A 19,124-nucleotide genomic window follows, 5' to 3' on the forward strand; every position below is an offset into this window, starting at 1 on the left:
ATAATTGTAAATGAGTACAAAAATATGCAATATCACAAATAAAAATTTAGGATAAAAACTATAATATTTCTCAAAAGTTGTTTGGGACAATGCTTTAATTTTTAGAATTGATGTCATGTCTTTGAGCTTATGGATAAATCTAAGCAAGAAATAAAATACTTAGTGCCCAAGGAATCCAGGAAATACAACATTCATTAAGGGTAAATAAGTCAATGAATAATATTTTTAACTACATCTTTATTAAGTAATAACCTCCGTAAAGTTATAAAATCGGTTTAGTCCAAACTTTAAGATTTTGTAATGGTTTTACAACAATAGTATAGATGGCTAGCATCTCAGCACACACATTGATTTTTATGAAATTATTTCATTTTAATAGAGGTAAATTAAGATTAAATACCAAGTTGAGCATGAGTTTTAAGAAAAAAAATATATCAATTTTTAAGCAAAACTGCCAAGCACAACCCCACAACCTAGGGCTGGGCACGGGCCTGGCTGGACCTAAATTTGGGAAGAATCTAGCCCTATTAGTTTTAAAATGTAACGGGCCGGGCCGAGCCAGGTAGAAGGATTTTGAGTTTGAGAACGGGACCTAACCCGACCCGTTTTGGGACGGGTCCACGAGTCCAATTACTTTTTCTTTTTCTTTTTTCGGTTTTGGAACGACGCCGATTTGCTCCTCAACCTTCACAAGCTCGACAGAATTAGCCTTCGCATTGGCCTGTAATTTCCAGAACAAACACATATCGCCAAAAAACGCTAATCAATATCCGATACAAACTTCGAATTCAAAAACATTTACTCATAACAATGCATCATTCACAATTCAACTAATCGAGATCTGCAGAAACCCTAGGCGTACCTTGATCGAGGAGGAGTGAAAGAAGGCAGAGCAGAAGCAGAACGGAAAGGATCATTCACTTCCTCATCGTTGCAATTCAAAAACCAGAAAACCAAAACCCAAAACTGAGATTTATCTATTTCTGTGTTAATTTTCCCTATATCCAGAAAACTAAAACGCAAAAATCGAATCCCTTTCCAACTCATGCATGCTCTCGAAATCAATTGAATTTCAAAAACAAGAACACAATAACCCCTGAATTGGCAAAAATTTCCCAAATAGAACATCATCGAAACCCAAACCGTTTTCCGTTTGCTTCAATTATGCAGGCACAATAAGGATATGCAGAGATTGAAACCCAAACCGATCCTCGACGAAAGCCCTTACCTCCTCAACGTCAAGAAAATGACAGTCTCATAGGTTCAGCCCTTGCAGCAAAAATGCAAAGAAAAATAGCAAAACCCAAATTGGGGTTTTGGGCTAAAAGCTAAAAATGCATGATTTGTGGAAAACCCAGCTGGGATTAAGAACTTGAAGAAGAAGAAGGTTCAGGGAGAGAGAGAGATAGACTGTGGAAGATAGAGAGGCAGCTGAGACTGAGAGAGTGAACTGAATTCTGGAACCTTGGGTTCGGGTAGAAACTAGGGTAGAAACCAACGGTTGAGATTGGATGATAGGTTATCATTCAATCTCGGCCGTTCATTATAATTAGAAGCGGGTTGGTCCGAGTACCCGTTTTTCTAAGTATCTAGACTTGGCCCGCCTTGTAAATGAAAAGGGCCTAACCCGGCCTGCCCTGTTTGTTCTCTAAAATATTAGGAACCAGCCCATACCCGCCTCGAACCATGATTACCCGCCTTGACCCGCAATTCTTATACCCGTTTACCCACCCCTATCACAACCCATTCTATTTGGATTAAGCCACACTTTGTGGACCAAGACATTGATAAGCATAAATACATTCACATTTTTCCCCCGTTGAACATGACCCATTGACCACCAACACAGTCACTAGAAAGTTTCATCGAACGGTCACCAAAAAATTTTTTAGTCGTTCAAAATTTAGCCAAATATTTTTTTCCACCAACCGTCAACATAATACATTTTTACTTTCGGTCACCAGCATCGATGGTGGCTTATATATAACATGTCCCTAATTTTATGATTTATAAAGGTTTTACTATATAGATGGCTAGCATCTGAACACGCACATAGATTTTTATGAAATTTATTTTTATTTAATCGGAAATTTATTTTATATTTATATTTATATTATTTTCATTTTAATACAGATAAATTAAGATCGAATACTAAATTGCACATTAATTTTAAGGAAAAAAATATCAATTTTGAGGAAAACTACCAAGCACAGCCCATTCTAATTGGGTTAAGCCACATTTTATGGGCCAAGACATTGATAAGCATAAATACATTCACATTTTCCCTCATTGGACATAACCCATAAACCACCAGCACAGTCGTCGGAAAGTTCACTGAACGGTCACCAATTATTTTTGTGGTCGTCCGAAATTTCGTCGATTTTTTTTATTCTTTTTTTCCACCAACCGGCAACACAAGACATTTTTATTTCCGGATACCAGCATCGGTGGTGGCTTGTATATGAACATCTCACTTGGGAGAATTGAATCCGTGGGCCGTGACCGCACAAGTGAAACAATGTCCACTTACCAAATTAACTACATTCTTTCATTTTATACTATTTCTTCATGAAGGACTTTTACACTTACGTGATCTTTTGGAAGTCAATGTTAGACAGTGACCTGAGAGTTGACTATATTTAGCAAACAAAATGCATCATATGTTTATTTGGTATAAATATTAATTAACGTAATACATATCACAAGTGGTATTTATTGGTGTGGTTGTTACTTTCAATTTGAGATTTTGGGTTCATACTCTATTGAAGACGTTTTTGAAATCATTTATCTATGAAATGAAGTGGCTAGTCGACCAAAAAAAATTGGCTAATAGATAACCGGTGGCCGAAAAAAGTTGGTATGGAGTGACAATCATGTAATTATTTTGAATTATTAGTGTTTATATATATATATATATATATATTTTTTTTTTTTTTGAGAAACCTTGACGCTACAAGGGAATTTTTATTGATAACGAAAAAAATAAGTTACACCTAGTCAAGGGGGGACATAAACCTTACCAGTCGAAAAACAAAGACAACAAAAAGGAATACACGAAAAAGAAGGGGGGGACATAAACCTTACCCTTCTAGAAACAAAAACAAGAATGATACAAAGAAAAAGGAGGGGGTTAGGAGAAAAAAAAAAAAGAGTGAGACAAACTTGGATGCCGACATGCACATTAATTTGAGAAGCAGTAACTAAGCAAGCCAACATAGTTTGAAAACAAAGCAGCACGAGCCACCATCGAAGGAGAATCATGCCATGTATAGATGGAGAAGACAAGCCCATGTTAATTAGCAAAATTGTCCGCAACAAGATTTCCTTTGCGATATATGTGAGATGCGTAGAAAGTCATTTTCCGAATGTGATTCAAATAAATAGATCATTGCGTATGAAGAGGCCAAGGAGGATCAAAATTAGACGATTGAAGAGTATAAATAACACTAGAACTATCACTTTCCAACCAAAGACAATGCTAACCCCGCTGATACGCAAACTCTACACCAATAATAATTGTTGATAACTATGCAAAAAAAAAAAGAGTTGCGATGACCAATCCATTGACTGAAACCTCCAAGAACAGGACCATGGCAATTCCTGAAAACTCCTCCAAAATGCAGCAGGAGTGGGATTTCCTTTAGACAAACCATCTGTATTAAGGTTAACCCAAGGAAACCAATGGAGAGACCAAAGTACAAGAAGAATAGTAGGTGCATTGCGAGGGATAGGTCGGATCCCTAAATGATTCGAGTGTCAAAACCCTGAGAATAACCATGAATAAATTGCCCACCATGAACAATTGCCGAATTAATAGACATGCAAAGACGATGAAAATAGATTGGACGACCCTAAAAAATAAGCTTATTTCGAGCCTTCCAAATAGCTGAAATAGTATAAAGACTCGCAAAAATCCATAGATTGTGCAACTGTTTGAAAAAAGGGTTTACAGACATAGACATCCCAAAAAAAAAACAGCCAAAGAACCTAAAGGAAGCAAAGAGGTACCAAATTGGCATGCTAACCATCTCCAAAGTTACCTAGATATCCGACATCCAAAGAAAATATAATATTTTTGGTTGACTTTTCCGTTAGTACATAAACTAAAATATAATATTTTAGCTAAAAATTTCTTAAGATATTTAAACTAAAAAATCCCATAAAAATAATTGTACTGATTTAAAAATAAAATAAAATTCTTCCACCTACTTCTCCTAGCTTCCTTTATCTTTCATATTATGCATAGCATGTATGAGACTGCTAGTTTTGTATAGCAAAACACACAAGCTGGTTGGGATACGTTCCATATAGCCCTTGTGGCAGGTCCGTCCTTGACTCGTATGATCTTTCCAATGATTTCAATCGGTTTTTTTCATGTCACTTTCAGGAAACACAAGTCCTCTAGCTAGAGAAAGCCTTGAGATTTCAAGCTCATAGATCTTCGTCTCTTTAATATTTTGTTGATGCACAAAATCAGTGAGATTTTGGAACAACGTAAAGTGTCAAGTTTGTAACATTGGCACGATTGCTCCGGTCACCTAATGATGATGATATGTAAAGAGGTAGAGATGGGGAAGCAAACACAAGATGTACATGATTCACCCTAAATTTGGCTACGTCCACATAGTAAAGGAGCTCTCATTAATAGTGAAAGATTTACACAAAACATGGGTTCAAGCATAATCATCATTAGTGAGTTCTAATGATGAGTTTAAGTACAGTAATAGCATTCCTCCTTAATTGTAGGAGAGTGGTCTTCTTTTATAGTTAAGGAGAGTCTCCGACTTTCATCCACGGACGATGTGGGACTCTAGGAGCTTTATTCTGACGTTGACACATGTCGTATTGTGATTGACCTCCTGGATGGAGGGAAACTCTTATGCTTTGGCAGGGGTGCCTCAACATGAACTCTTCAGTGGATTCTTGAAGATATGAAGTTGACCGGTACTTGGTAGTTTAAGGATTGATCAAGTATGGTAGAAACACATTCCATATGAACCATCTTTTGCATGCATGTTAGTTTTGTCATGTCAATTAAGTGACAAGTTTTGTTGTTGTTTGTAAACCACATGCACGGGCCACAATGCGTGTGACATAATAGACTAGGACAGAAAAGCAAAAGGAAATGCATTGTCTTTATTTTCTAAACTGTGGAGAATCATCACTAACAATTCCCCTTTGAGGGTGATCAACTAAACAGCTATCCAACTTTGGGATTTTAGTAACTACGCAAGAAAATGATCTGAAACAAAGGCGTTTCTCACAGTATACATCATGCATTAAGCATTATATATATATATATATATATATATATATATATATCAGGATTATGGTCTACTTGATGGGATTCGTAGCTCGAGTTGTCGGTTGGAAATTGTAGAGTTGACTGCCAGGGTTGCAGCTTAAGTACTTGCGGAAACTTGGTTCCCTAGGAATCGTCAAGGGCCTGCTTGATCTGCAATACAAGAAGATTAAAGCAAGAAGAAAAGAAAGAAAAGAAAAAAGCGAAGGCATATGGTAATTTTTTTACATTTATCTGAATGATTAGTGGCAGACCAAATTATTCTTGACAGCCATGGACCCCAGGCACCCAGCCACCAAAGTTTTGGGTAGGCTGAATCATTTGGCTGGGGAGCAATTTTTCAATATATTCAAACTACTTGGTGTTACAATTTTATTCAAAGTTAACATGTATTTATTTTTTATTAATATATACTTTTAAAATAAAACATATAAATCTTCATTCATATTACATCATGTGACAAGTGTTTTAGACTCACAAATTAAGTTATTACCTTTGTGGAATGAAAGGTCTATCGAAAAAAGGCATCAATCGAGCCCTTGGAACCATCTCCTTTCTCAGTAAGCGAATCTCTTCCTCTTCTATCATCTGCTCAATTAATTTATTACGGCACTCTTCCATAAGAATTATATTATTGTTTCTCAAATATTTTTATATGTATACATATATATATATATGTGTGTGTATATATACCTTCTGCAACCTCTCTTCTTGTTTTCTCTGGTGCTCCAAGATACTCAGCTTGGTTGCAACCTGTATTTATATATCCATTAATTAATGGTAAACAACAGTTCCGATAGAGGCTGAATTAAATATTTGAACAAACAGAAAAAACGACGACTCACCATGTAGTTGAACATTGCTCTTTTGGTAGCTCTTTCTTTAGTGTGAAGTTTAACTTCTTGAGCTTTGGTATTTTCCCTTGTTGGAGACTTTTGACAAGACTAGTTAATTATATAAACAACAATGATTAACATGAGATCGCACGCCCGGGGGAAGGGGGGGGGGGGGGAGATGATGAAAATTCTACCATACTCCGACGAATGGTAATACACTAAAAGTTATAAAAATAAAATAAAAAGCAACCTCATACATTACTTATTTACCTTTGATTTGTCCTTGAATTCATCTTTTGGCTGTAAAATAAGAAAGATAGGCTATTAGTGGCAATGATACATATGGTAATTATGTATGATCCGGACTAATTACCAACTTCATGAAGGTCCATATAGTAATGCAAAGAATCCAAGAAAGCATAGTGTTAATTTATGTGAAATGATAAATTTTACTAAAAATAGATGTAGCTTTTACTAACTAGCAATGATTTTTTATTTTTAATATCGATATACATTAACGTCATAAGTAAAAGATGGAGTGTGTATGAAGGGAAAGCACTTTCCATCCTCATGCCAGTTTACTCAAATGATTAGCATTAACTTCATTAGTAAAGTATATGTATACCAACTAACACTCTCATTTGCCACTTAACTTTAATTTTCCATAGAAGGATATAATTCCCTAGACCTGATCACGTACCTCTGACTTAATATGGCAAAGGGATATATTGTACGGAATCACCTTTAGAATGTCTTGAAGATGCACTTTTACTTATATATTCCTCCATTTATTTTCATAAATGAATAAAGAAACATATATCGTGTTGCCACTTATATGTTTAAACAATTATCAAAAGACTATAAATCAAGGGTGTCGTTTTTGGAACCATAAAAAAAAAAAATCATTTTTTCGTGCTTTTTATATTTTAAACAAAATATAGTTGCAGAATGATTTTTTGGAGTGTCATATATAACTTCATAAAGAAGTCTTCAGTACAGTACTTGGTTTACAAGCTAAATATTTGTTTAATATGGTTCTAAATGATAGAAAGAAAAAGTAATACTAAGACACGACTGTGAAAAGAAAAAATCAGGAACCAAGGAATTAAGGAGGAAGGAAAAATAAAATTCGATGAAAACTAAAAGGTAAAAGATCGGAGACTAAATGAAAGAAAAAAAAAAAAAAAAAAAGGATATTGAGATACTAGATTTTTTTTTTTTTTTCCTATAAGTTGATAAAATTAGTAGCTTCGAGTTTAATTTTAGGAAGAGGCTAGACTGAGTTCACAACCAATTGACCTCAGATCATATATGGTGAGATTAATGAGAACATTTTTGTTCACCACCCTAATCGATTCAAGGTATGTTCATCACCTCTCCAGATTAATTACAATAATATAAAGTCTGTTAACACTTAGTTAACCCCATATTAACTTCACTAATTACTATGTTCACATGCTAACTTGGCAGAAAATATATGGTTTTCATATATTGAAGTGGATATGTCTGATCTCACCGCTCCTTCAGAATTCGAGCTCCATGAACCTGTTGTAGACTGTGAAGCACTCTTCACAAACTTCATTGGAAAAAAACAGAAGAAGGGAAGTTAAGAAATATGAAAGAGATAGATATGTGTGTGTGTGTGTGTGTGTGTGTGTGTGTGTGTGTGTGTGTGTGTGTATAGCTATCATTACACTCATGAGCATGGAAATTAAAGAGGAACAAACTAATTTAAGAATTAATGACATGATTAGGAAGCACCCTGACCTTAAGAGTAGATTTGGAGTGTGCCTTCTCCATAAATATAAATAGATGATATGAGCTCAAATGAAAAAAACTGTGGGTGCTTATTGCTCCATGAGATGAGTATATATATAAGGGTTGGATAGAATATTGTCGGGAGATTGGTGCTTGTTTAAGTGCTTTGTTTCGGTTGCAACATCAAGACTTTACATGCTTTGTCATCATTCTCTGGTACCAAATTATTGTCAAACCCTATTAAGTTTAAGTTCTTTCAAATCTCATCTTGGTTAAATTTTAACTAGTACATATATAAATCCAAAAAGTCTGCCCTCGCTTCACATCTTTATGTGCTAATACTAAAATTTTAAATTAATTCTCAGGTTATAAACTGACTTTTAAACCAACTTTTCTATATTATAAATTGTATGAGTAGTGAGTAATACTTTAATAGGTTAGCAGTAGAGAGTCGAAACTGATATTATGTAGGACTCAGTGATTGAGAATCCACATACTACATGTATACGAGTCTTGTTCAAACCTCAACGTCGAAACCCTAAATTAACTGAATATATAGTGACCAAGTGTTCAAAAAATTATGAGATCGACATATAATATATATAAACTACATGTGTACATGTATTGAGAAATATACTATTGTTATGTTGCTGTTGAATTTCTATCATTGATCATGTTACTTTTAGGGATGACTATTGAAAAATTACCTAAAATATAGATGACTCATTCGCATCGGTAGCTCTAGAAAGAATGTGAGCAATTTTTTTTACTTAATATATATATGCCCACACACAAAATGTGTGTGAAATTTTTATTTTTGTTTTTAAAATTGAAGGAGAGAGGAAAAGAGTGAGAGAGAACGTGAAGTGGGAGACAGGTTTATTTTTTATTTTTATTTATTTTTTAAAATTAGAGATGTTAAAATCACATGTATGTGAGGCTTAAATAAAAAACAGCCAAATTTTATTATGTGAAATTACGTTACTACCTTTAACTTTTTTGTTATGATAGAAGACTGAATAGTCTTTTCATCATCTTTTAGTTGACAAATAGAATTTTATTAATATGTAGTTTAGATACACACAAAAGAGTGCTCAAAAACTAACTAATTAGTTACTAATCACTCGTTTGGATCCGCTTCACAATTTAATATTATGATAGGTCATACATTCTTGCAATTATACATCCAAATTGGAAATCGTTCAGCCATTGAATTTTGTTATGTAGATAACAACACTACGTTCGTCTCATTATTTGATCTCTTTATTTGGCGGTTTAGTAACTAAATAATTTTCGATTGGAGTGAATTTTCAAGAAGGATCTTTAATTAATATATGCATAAAAATAATGATTCAGATCAGGAGAAATATTTTGGAGTGAGTCCACACTAGCATTTATCATTTTTTTTTTGTCAAAGCATTTATCATCTTATTAGGTTATTAACGATTTAACTCCAATGCTCCTGTGTGTGCGTATTAGTGAAGCTTCCATCCCCATTGTATTTTAATAATCTGAACTAACTATCTTTTAAGTCTTCCCTCGAAGTTCATCTTTACAAAAATTAACCAAATCGAAAATTGTATGACCATTGGATTCTTTTTTTTTTTTTTTGTGTTTCTTGGAAGCACCACATTCATCTATTTTCTTCACTATAATTGAATGTCTTAATAGTTTCGATTTTTTTTTTTAATTTTTTACAAGAATGATCTATGAATGATTAATACAATATAGACAATCTTGATTGTTAAAAGATACGATACAAGTATCTCTCAAATATGCTTATTTGAGAGACCTCTGAACTGGGGGTGACAATTTTATCCGCAAAATTCAATCCCCGCAGTTACCAGAAAGATTAGGATATAAATACTTGGCTTCAAGGATAAATGTGGGGGCAACTGCAACTTTTCGAAGCATGTTTGGATATACTTATGTGGATAGGGTACCAATAACGGCAATGTTCTATATTTTCTAAAATGTTATATGGATTTATATTATCAAATATTTATTCACTATTTGTTCTTTAACAAAAAAGTTTCAACTTTAAGCGAGGATTTTTTTTTTTTTTTTTTTTTTGACAAAAAGGAGACACTGGTGGCAAGTTCGGATCTGGAGAGGTTATGAGGAATTTCATTTTGCTTGTGGTCACAGTCAAGCAGATTCATCAGCTCAAAGTATCGAACTCGGGACCTCCTATATTTTTTTGTTTATTGGATGTTTTGAAAGTTGTACAATATTCTAGTAGATAGGGTATTGGATTTTTCCCATACGTCCATTCAAAACTCTCACTCCCCTATATTATTGTAATAGTTTTGAATCCTTCGTTTCTCCCTCCCTCTTAATAATAGTAATTTTTTCCTTCCAAAAAATGTGGATGTTTTATGGTTAGATTGTTGATTAGATCGTGATTCATTTTTCTAATCATAGCTTACATGCTGCTTACATCATGTGATCAAAATGTTTTTCATTAATTACGAGAAAATTTTAAAAAATTATTATTGAAATGAATACAGCCGTCCATATGGTATTTATTACTCAGCGATTATAACTATAAGTATGAGGAAGGATAATACTTCATTCTTTTTGGGGATTATCTCATTCCACCGTTTGCAATTAACGCATTTTCATTGTAGAAATTTCATAATTGAACCGTTAATTTCTTAAAATTCATCTGAAGATCATTCCTACAAAAAATATTTTAAATCGGAATTCGTTTAGTCATGCAAACATATCAACGACGTCAATGGTTTAAGTACCAAGTAACATATTCAATGAACCGTTCATTTATTTGATACATTTAGATAACTAAGCAATCTCTGATTCAAATGATTTTTGGTAAGGATGATCTTCAAATAAAGTTTAAGAAATTGAACGGTTTCAATTATAAAATATTTAAGGTGAAAATACATTATTTGCATGTAGAAAAATGAGCTTCTCCCCGCATGAGAGAATGCAAGCATATCCTATGAGGAATGCCCTGGCTACGATTAATTTGTAGTTATAACTACGTAAAATTTTTGTAATTATGAGAATGAATATAAGATGAATACCGACCTAAACCGTTGTTGTACCTATCCTCAATTACTCAAGCTAACCAGTTAGAAAATTAATATGTGGACTACGTAAGTACCCTCGTTTAATAAGATAAACTATGTATATGTTGTATACGATTATGTGAAAAAATGCTCGATTTATCCAGTTGACTAATCTCTCAGTGTACACACCGTTACATGAACATTATTACCGTTTTGCATGCACAGTAACAAACAAAAAAAGTCAGTGCAGGGTTGGTTTACGTGACTGGATTTTCAAAAAGCAAAAGCACAAAAAACCAAATGTAACCAAAAGGTTGTTAACATGTTCAAGCATTTCTTCTTAGAGCCGTTAAGCAACCAAGGACAGAATGCCTACTTTGATTGCATTAGCAAGTTAAACCCCAATTAGAGCTTTTGGATTATCGTTAGTGAGTAGTTAAGTAACATGTCATTAAGTTAGTTAGGTCATGGATCCATCCATCCATTCATCCATCAATCCACCAAATTTAAACTACAAATCTCATCCATGCTTAAAGTTTAAGTTTAGGTTTCCCTGATTAATTAGCTTCTTACATACTACTTATGGACCCAAATATTGGCACCATGTCCAACGTTTATTTACTCAAGAATAATTAATTAATTAATTAACTAACACGCTGAAATTATCTTAATAGTGAAATTAGCATTGCATGGTTTACCAAAAGATTAGGGTAAAATTATGTGAAAAGCAAAAGATCACCTGTTTTGCTGATCCTTCTTTTACCTTAATAGAAGTACGGTCAAAATGCCACTAGTTTTGTGTGTTTTTTTGTTGATAAAGAGTATTATGCGATATTGGCTCATCAGGATAAGATGATGTATATAGGTGAGACTTGTTAAGAGTGACTCACTATTGATCATATTGATGTTGTCTCCAAACTTGTATATTATCTCATACACAGCACGACAAATATGTTAGGATTTATACAAAAAACCTCAATGTAAGTATTATCTAAAGTTATCAATACTTGAATTTGTCATTGATTTAATATGGTTTATGAATTTCACTCTTGTTTTGCACTCCTCGCCTTGTTTTTGTCCCTCTGTTCTTCTTTGGTCCATCCTAAGACTAGATAATAAGGACACCTGAGGAGAAAAGAGAAGTGCAAAAATCATTTCCCTTGAATATTTCATTGGCTTTTGATTGTTGAATAAAAGAAAATTGATGCATAGATGGAACTGAAAGACCAGATAAAGTTTATCAAGGAGTTTGAGTATTTTTTGTATTGACAAATTCTCTCCCATGGGTGATAGGATTAAATGCACACCACAAAGTAGCACACAAATGTCCTATTAATTTTCCTTATTAACAATAATATTTGTCAATTGTAGCATATGAAAATAAGGATCTTTTCCGCAGAAGATTGTTTTATCTAACTACTTAAAATGTCACAAAAACTGGGCTGTTGTCCCTACTGACCAGCCACCGAAAAATAATTATTAGACTGACTTACACTTATCTAAAGTCTACGAAATTTTATATGCAAATACTAGACACATAGAGCTACACTCACACAAATTTTTGGGATTTTTGGAGTTGATTTGCTATTTAAATTAAATCGAACAAAAACAGAACAGAGATAGATTTTTGAGTAGTTCGCAAATTAAGAAAAATGAGTTAGGGGAATTGCTATCCACCACAAAATAATCATGCAAACATGTTATGTTTCATTCAAATTCCTTCTATTTCCGGATGAAGATGCTCAAGTTGGCTCAATGTTAAAACCCAACCTATTACTCTTTCTTATGTAATATGTTAAGAGAATGACGTTTTCAACTTAATTTAGTCCCTAACATGCAATCTAGAATGGTGTGTTCATAGATTTAACAAGTAGAAATCATTAAGAACAAAAAGAGTTTGAGTCATCACAAGGCATCGTAAGTACTAGCGTTGTCTTACTTATCCTATAAATTGATTCACGTGTTAATCGCAATTAACAGGTACTACTCTAGAACATATGTAGGTCCTCATTCGACAAGGGCAGACACACATATTCATAGCATTAGAATCCTAGATATGTTTACTAAGTATGCATCCGTAGAAAACACAAAAAGAATTCATCAATGAGACAAGTAGTGAACCAATTTTCATCCATTCGTAAAAGTAATTCAAATGAAACGTCATAACAAACTTGCAATCATATTCGGGGCTTCAAAACAGCCCCTAACTACTAAAAATTAGTTACACATAATTCTCAAATTAAACCAAAAGAAAGACATGAGTTTGAGAAGATAAAACCGAGAGAAGAGAATGCCAAGATTTCCTCCTTCCTTTCCTTCCTTCCCCAACACAGCAGCCTTGTCTTTTTTCCTTGCTTCCTTCCTTTTTTCTATCTTTTTTTTCACACTTTTTCTCCCCCTTTGCTGCTGCAACCTGTAGCCTTTTTCTTCTTTTCTGCTGCCACAGTTTTTTTCTCCATAACTCACCCCACTAACAACCATTTAGTGATGACAATAAGTGGGAGGAAATGCTAAAACAATTGTAACTCTTTGGGCAACCTTTATGCCCATTACTCTCACTTAATTTTTCATTTCCTCTGATATTTGAATAGGTGTTAGCTGGCTTGTTCTTGGCTGCATCAGTTTTGGCTGTTAGTTTTATGAGATTTATTGCTTTCAATACTTTCTTGTCAGTTACAAACTGCTTAGCCTCTTAGGAACCTTTCAGTGTTAGAACGACCATAACTTTTTCTAGAAAAATGATATTAACAATCTGCGAAATGCTCCCGAAAATAGACATCCGTAGCTTTCCAAGCATATAAGGGTCATTCTCTAATTCATTCTGAGCTGTCCGCAACTTACTTCCAAAGTCAGCTGACCTGCACAGGCAGTTTTGACGAATTTATTACTTAAAATTCCACTTGTGTTATTTTTCTTTTCTTGACTTGACAAATCCTACAAAACACAAAAATAAAGTAAATAACTCAAAAATATAAGGAACTAACTAAGAAAAAACAAGTGAATTTAATATAAAACATATATAAATATGAGCTTATCAATGGGTAATGGACCCGTAGTAGTATGTAATGCACAACTCTTTTACCTATGAAATGTACAAATACCAAAGCGGGTGGGAAACGTGCTCATGAACTATTCACAAGAACCTAAACCTCAGAGAAAAGTAAAATCTAAGAAACAAATGTGTTACGGGTCCGCAAGTGTCCACTCCTAACTCCAGCAATGCACCGATGATGTCCCAAATTAACCACCTAAGCCCAATACCCTAGGTGGTATTAAGTTGAATGGCTCTTAAGTGTAGGGCTTTATCCTTAAAGATCTCGGTGCAATAGTAGTGGATCACCTATTTTTAAACCATAGATTACTGTTGGCTTGTATCTTCATCTCATTCTTGGTTTGTATCGAGCAAACTTTATACGAACAAAAGTATGTTGCTATTCCGGGGGATTTGAATCTCTTTTTAGCAGTAGATGCCCAGACTCTTTCTTGAAAAGCTTTCCAACCACATCATCCCAGCTTGCCCTTCCACCAGTGGACTTTGACTTTGTATCGGCAGGGTCTTCACTCTTATTCTCAATCTCTGGAGCCTCCTCCGGTTTTTGGTCTTCGGGGGCTTTCTCGTTGGGCGTTACAGCATGAGGCACATTCAAACTGACAGCTCTTTCCAATGCATCTTTGTGTTCTTTTTCAAAGGTCCGCAACCTCTCTAGTTTTTGTACTTTTGGGGCAGTTGTTACGGTCTCAGAACAACTTTCCTTCATTCTCTGAAGAGTATTTACATCACTGATCAGTAATTATTCAACATATAAAATATAAGCATTTACAATTCAATAGCAAACAGATAAACTCCCAAAATTTCAATTTACACCATGGTTCACAATTTCACATATATGCTCGCTAAAATGATCCATAATTAGCAATCGTAAACTACCGAGAATAACACATTCTGACAATCTAACCAATTCACACGTGTTGGCACTTGAACAATGTTCACTAACGCAAAGGGGGAGGAAACAACTTATCGGGAGAGAAAGGGAAAGCATTGAGCGGATGATTTCCTTAGTAAATGAAGGGACAATATCAATTGCAAATTGAATTGTCAGAGTGAAGACAACCCTTCTTTCCTTCTGATCTTGTCCCTCCAGTTACCTCTGCTCAAACTAAGAAAAAGAGACCAAAGACACTAGCTTAACCCTTTTTCCCTTTACTTCTTGCTGCGTTTCCAACAACCAAAGACAACCTTATGACACAAGCTACTTGGGGGCATTAAGATCCTTCTGATATTTTATAAATACTGCTAGACAGCTAATCAATCATGTTAGTTTGGGATTTGAGTGGAGAATAAACATAATGCTGATATTCTTGACATTCCAGTGGAAATTGAAGAATTGCCACTGAGCTAAAAGCATATTTAATTTAGTTTAATTTTAATATAAGAAAAATAAATGAAGACTTGGCGCAACACCCAGTGCAGTGGCATTCTAAGATTCATACCACTAACCCCACTTAGTGGGATAAGGCTTGTTGTATAAGAAAAATAAAATGTATGAAATGATAATCATGGCAGTCTCAAAGGGAAAAGAAATAATAAGGGTTATAAATGGTTGTGAGTTATGTTCTACTTACTAATAAAGCCTTCTCTGCTTCCCTTTCTATCCAGATAATTCCATGATCAGATGTGGCATTACATGACAAGACAATATGTTCAAATCTCCCATCAACAGGAATGGCAGTTCGGATCTCTGGAGGAAACCTCCCACATCTGTTATACCAAGCAACGAGGAACTCAATCATTGCATGAACACAACAGTTTAGGTTCCAACATAATGCTAATGTCTTCTAGAAAGTAAAACTTTATACTAGTTCAACAGACACACACCACAAAGAGAATCCCATCAAAACAAACAGATTTGTTCCAATTTTGAAACTTCGCAAACTTGTGTCAGGAAGATTTTACTTTACGCAAAAGTAAGGTATAAATAAACTTCCAGCTGCATAGCTAAATGCTTATAATGGATTTCTTTAAAAATGCAAGTACTGTAATTGATGAGCCAACAGTTCATCACAATTAGTAGACCAAAACCTGACATAAAAAGATGTATTTACAAAAGAGATACCCCTACAGATAATGCCCAACTAACAAAGAACTTCGAAAATGGTGTTATTTATTATATCCAATTTTTTTGCGGCACCATGACCAATCAATGTACGCTTACAGGCATTGTAAACCCCACTTACTAACTTTTTATCTATTCCAAATTGCACCACACCCTGGTAAAAATCTAGTGAAACATTCATCAGACAAGATTCAAACTTATTTCCAAAAGAAAATGAAGGCAAAACTTACAACTAATGCGCATTTGGATGAGGGACTTTGAAGTTCCATGGAACTTAGACTAAATTAGTTAAAAAAGAACCACAAAAATTATGTTGATGGACTTTCTAAAGGACTAGATGCTAACTTTAAAGTTTCAAGGAACTTAAGCTAACTTAGCTAGGCATACACCAAAAAACAAATTATGTGGATGGACTTCGATATGCTATACCTTTGAGATAACTTTCAAATGACACCGTTCAAGGTCATTTTGAAGGTGCCTTGCTTAGTGTCTTTGTAGTGTTTTAGAGTAGCATTGTAATGTTTAAGTAGTTCATTGGTAGGCTTAGTGCTTTTCAAAAGATAGATTTTAAAGTTCTTTGGGCTTTGAAAGTCCCTCATCCAAACATAGCATAATTTTTTTTCATGTTACGAGTTAGAGCATCTCCAACGTGCTCCCTAAATGAGCTCCATAGCTAAAATTTAGGGAGGAGTCAGAAAAATTCAACTTCAATCATACTCCCCTTCCAGCTCCTAAGGTAGGGATTCTTCTATGAGCTCTCGGAGGGAGAAAGGAGCTCCTAGTGGGCAGAACCTACAGAGTCTAAAGACTAATGTTCTTGCCAGACATAGTACATTAACATGAAAAGCCACTAAGAATCCATTTCCTAGGTAGAACCTAAAGAGCGATTGCCTCCCGCTACCGGAGTATGTGAATCACAAAGCCAAACAATTTCTAGGCCATGGTGCAACAGTTACCAAGGACACAAATTTCACATTATTCTCCAAAATCCAAAATCCTAAGCACCGGATTCATGCGGATGTGCAAATTAATGATATGATGTAAATGTGCAACAGCTGTAAATAAGGCAAGTTGCATGCTTGCATTCATTCAGGAATCCATTACCCTTGACTCCACAAGTACCGAATGGCATGAAGGTTTCATTGTCAATGGACATTCGACCACACTTTCCAAATCCACAACAATAAAATGACAAGATTTTTGTAAGGATCATGGGATACCTGCAACATTTGCGCTCAACAATATGATACATCCGACCGGGTGCGTAAAGCCTTCTGGGATCCCTAAGCTTCCTACCTTCTGGTATGAAAGTATCCCTCAAACAAACCAAAAACAAGAAGCAGGGCAAGCTGTCGAAAACCACCAAAAGTCTTAGTAATTCACTCCACTATGAAATTGATGGTTTCAAAGAATACCAACCAAAAGATGGACTTGAAAATATCTTCCAAAGGGGTTGCAGTTCTTGGCAAGAAATCATCCTACAAACACAATCACCAATTCCACAAGTCACGAAAACAATTCGAAACAAAACAAACACGTTTACAAACACAAATGACAACCTTAAACTCAGACAAACCTACCTGCAAAACAACCGAGTAAATAACGTCGGCATACTTGACGGCCAAATTCAACGACATACAACGCGCCGGAGCAAGCGCATAGCACCTCACCTTGCTCCGGGGGACTCCGCCTAGCCGGTCCCGATGGTTGACCACAATGACAGTCAGCAGCGCCGCCACACCAGACCCCAAAGAGTGACCCGCAAACACCATATCGTAATTGGACCCGTTTTCGAGCCAGAGCCGCTTCAATGTCTCGCCCTCTTCGTTAAGCAGCCAAATCGCCGACTTCAAGAGGCCGTGGTGGACATATCCACCGTCGAACATCTGCATTCCGAGCTTGTTATCGAGCAAGAGCTCGTAGTCACTCTCTTTGATCAAATTGAGGCCGCGAATGGCGAGGACGAGCTCCTTGTGGTCGTGGTCGACGTAGATGAGGTAGGGAGGCGCCTGGCCGTCGGTTTGCTCGTAGGTGACGCGCTTGACGACCCAGTTGGGGTTGGGGCGGAATCCGCAGGTGGGGATGAAGTGCGGGTTGTGGAGATCGGCCTCGTAGACGGCGAGGACTAAGCGGCAGACGCGGGGAACTGGGTCGAACTCGTCGGGAGTGGCGGATGTCCAGGTTGCGCTGTCGTTGGCACCGATGTAGGTGCAGCGCCTCCACACCCAGCGCATACAGCCCAACACAACCACGCACTCCATTCCACACGTCACCGACATTGCTTTTTGGTTTTTTGGTGGGATTAAGGATGGTTGATGAATGGGTTTTTGTCTTGTTTCTGTTAAATTTGTGAGAAGCTCATGATTTTTTACGGCGGAGCTTCTCGCGGGAGAGACAGAAGGACACTGAACAATGGGTGCTTGTCTTAATCTCCAGGTTATTCCGTAACATGGTTGTCGTTGCTTTTTTTTTTTTTTTCCAAAAAAAAAAAAGAAAGGGGTTTTACACGCAAACTAAACCCATCATTTGGCATTTCCGACCACCAAAATGGAGAATACAAGGAGCACATGTGTGTCTCCGGATTCTGCGGACTCATTCATCCTGGCCGTTTGATTCAAACCATGAGGCCACGAATTGATTCATTTATTTTGTTTCTTTCATGAAAATGGAGGTATTGGTGCTGACTTCTTTCTTCCTCTTTTCTTTCGTCTTCCTTTTTAGTCTTTGAGAAATTTTATTCAGACTCATTTATCATCTTTCTACACATAATTTATAGTTTTTAATCTTGAAATTTTGAATTTTTCCAACAATTTTCTTTCTACACCTATAATGAAAAAGAACAAAAATATAAAATATAAAATTTCAACACTAGAAAACCTAGGCCATGCCATCACTCCAAACCCTAACCACCCCCAATTTCTACCCCTCCCCAACCCCCCACCGCCATCTTCTTATCACCCATAATGAAACCCCCAAAGATCTCAGCCATCAATGTCCCCTTTCTGACCTTTTGCTGGCCACACAATAGCTCTCTCTTCCATGCAGTCCTTCTAACATATTCAAATTATGCCGAAATTGTCGA

At 35.6% G+C, this 19,124-nt stretch overlaps 2 protein-coding genes across 2 annotated transcripts; both read right to left on the reverse strand.

Moving 5' to 3' along the window:
* Positions 1 to 5,334: 5,334 nt before the first annotated feature.
* LOC137707688 (microtubule-destabilizing protein 60-like) lies at positions 5,335 to 7,720 on the reverse strand. Its single transcript, XM_068446591.1, has 6 exons — positions 7,655 to 7,720; positions 6,409 to 6,438; positions 6,148 to 6,246; positions 5,996 to 6,055; positions 5,796 to 5,890; positions 5,335 to 5,455 (listed from the first exon to the last, which is right to left on the reverse strand). Exons 1-6 carry the CDS (start codon positions 7,718 to 7,720, stop codon positions 5,335 to 5,337), a joined length of 471 nt encoding a protein of 156 aa, XP_068302692.1.
* A 6,210-nt stretch (positions 7,721 to 13,930) lies between these two features.
* LOC137708848 (uncharacterized) lies at positions 13,931 to 18,495 on the reverse strand. The gene is made up of 5 exons (XM_068448003.1): positions 17,623 to 18,495; positions 17,462 to 17,520; positions 17,263 to 17,391; positions 15,552 to 15,687; positions 13,931 to 14,689 (listed from the first exon to the last, which is right to left on the reverse strand). Exons 1-5 carry the CDS (start codon positions 18,319 to 18,321, stop codon positions 14,360 to 14,362), a joined length of 1,353 nt encoding a protein of 450 aa, XP_068304104.1. The 5' UTR covers positions 18,322 to 18,495; the 3' UTR covers positions 13,931 to 14,359.
* Positions 18,496 to 19,124: the final 629 nt, after the last annotated feature.

Source organism: Pyrus communis, chromosome 11 (assembly GCF_963583255.1).
Source record: "Pyrus communis chromosome 11, drPyrComm1.1, whole genome shotgun sequence".
Taxonomy (NCBI): Eukaryota; Viridiplantae; Streptophyta; class Magnoliopsida; order Rosales; family Rosaceae; genus Pyrus; species Pyrus communis.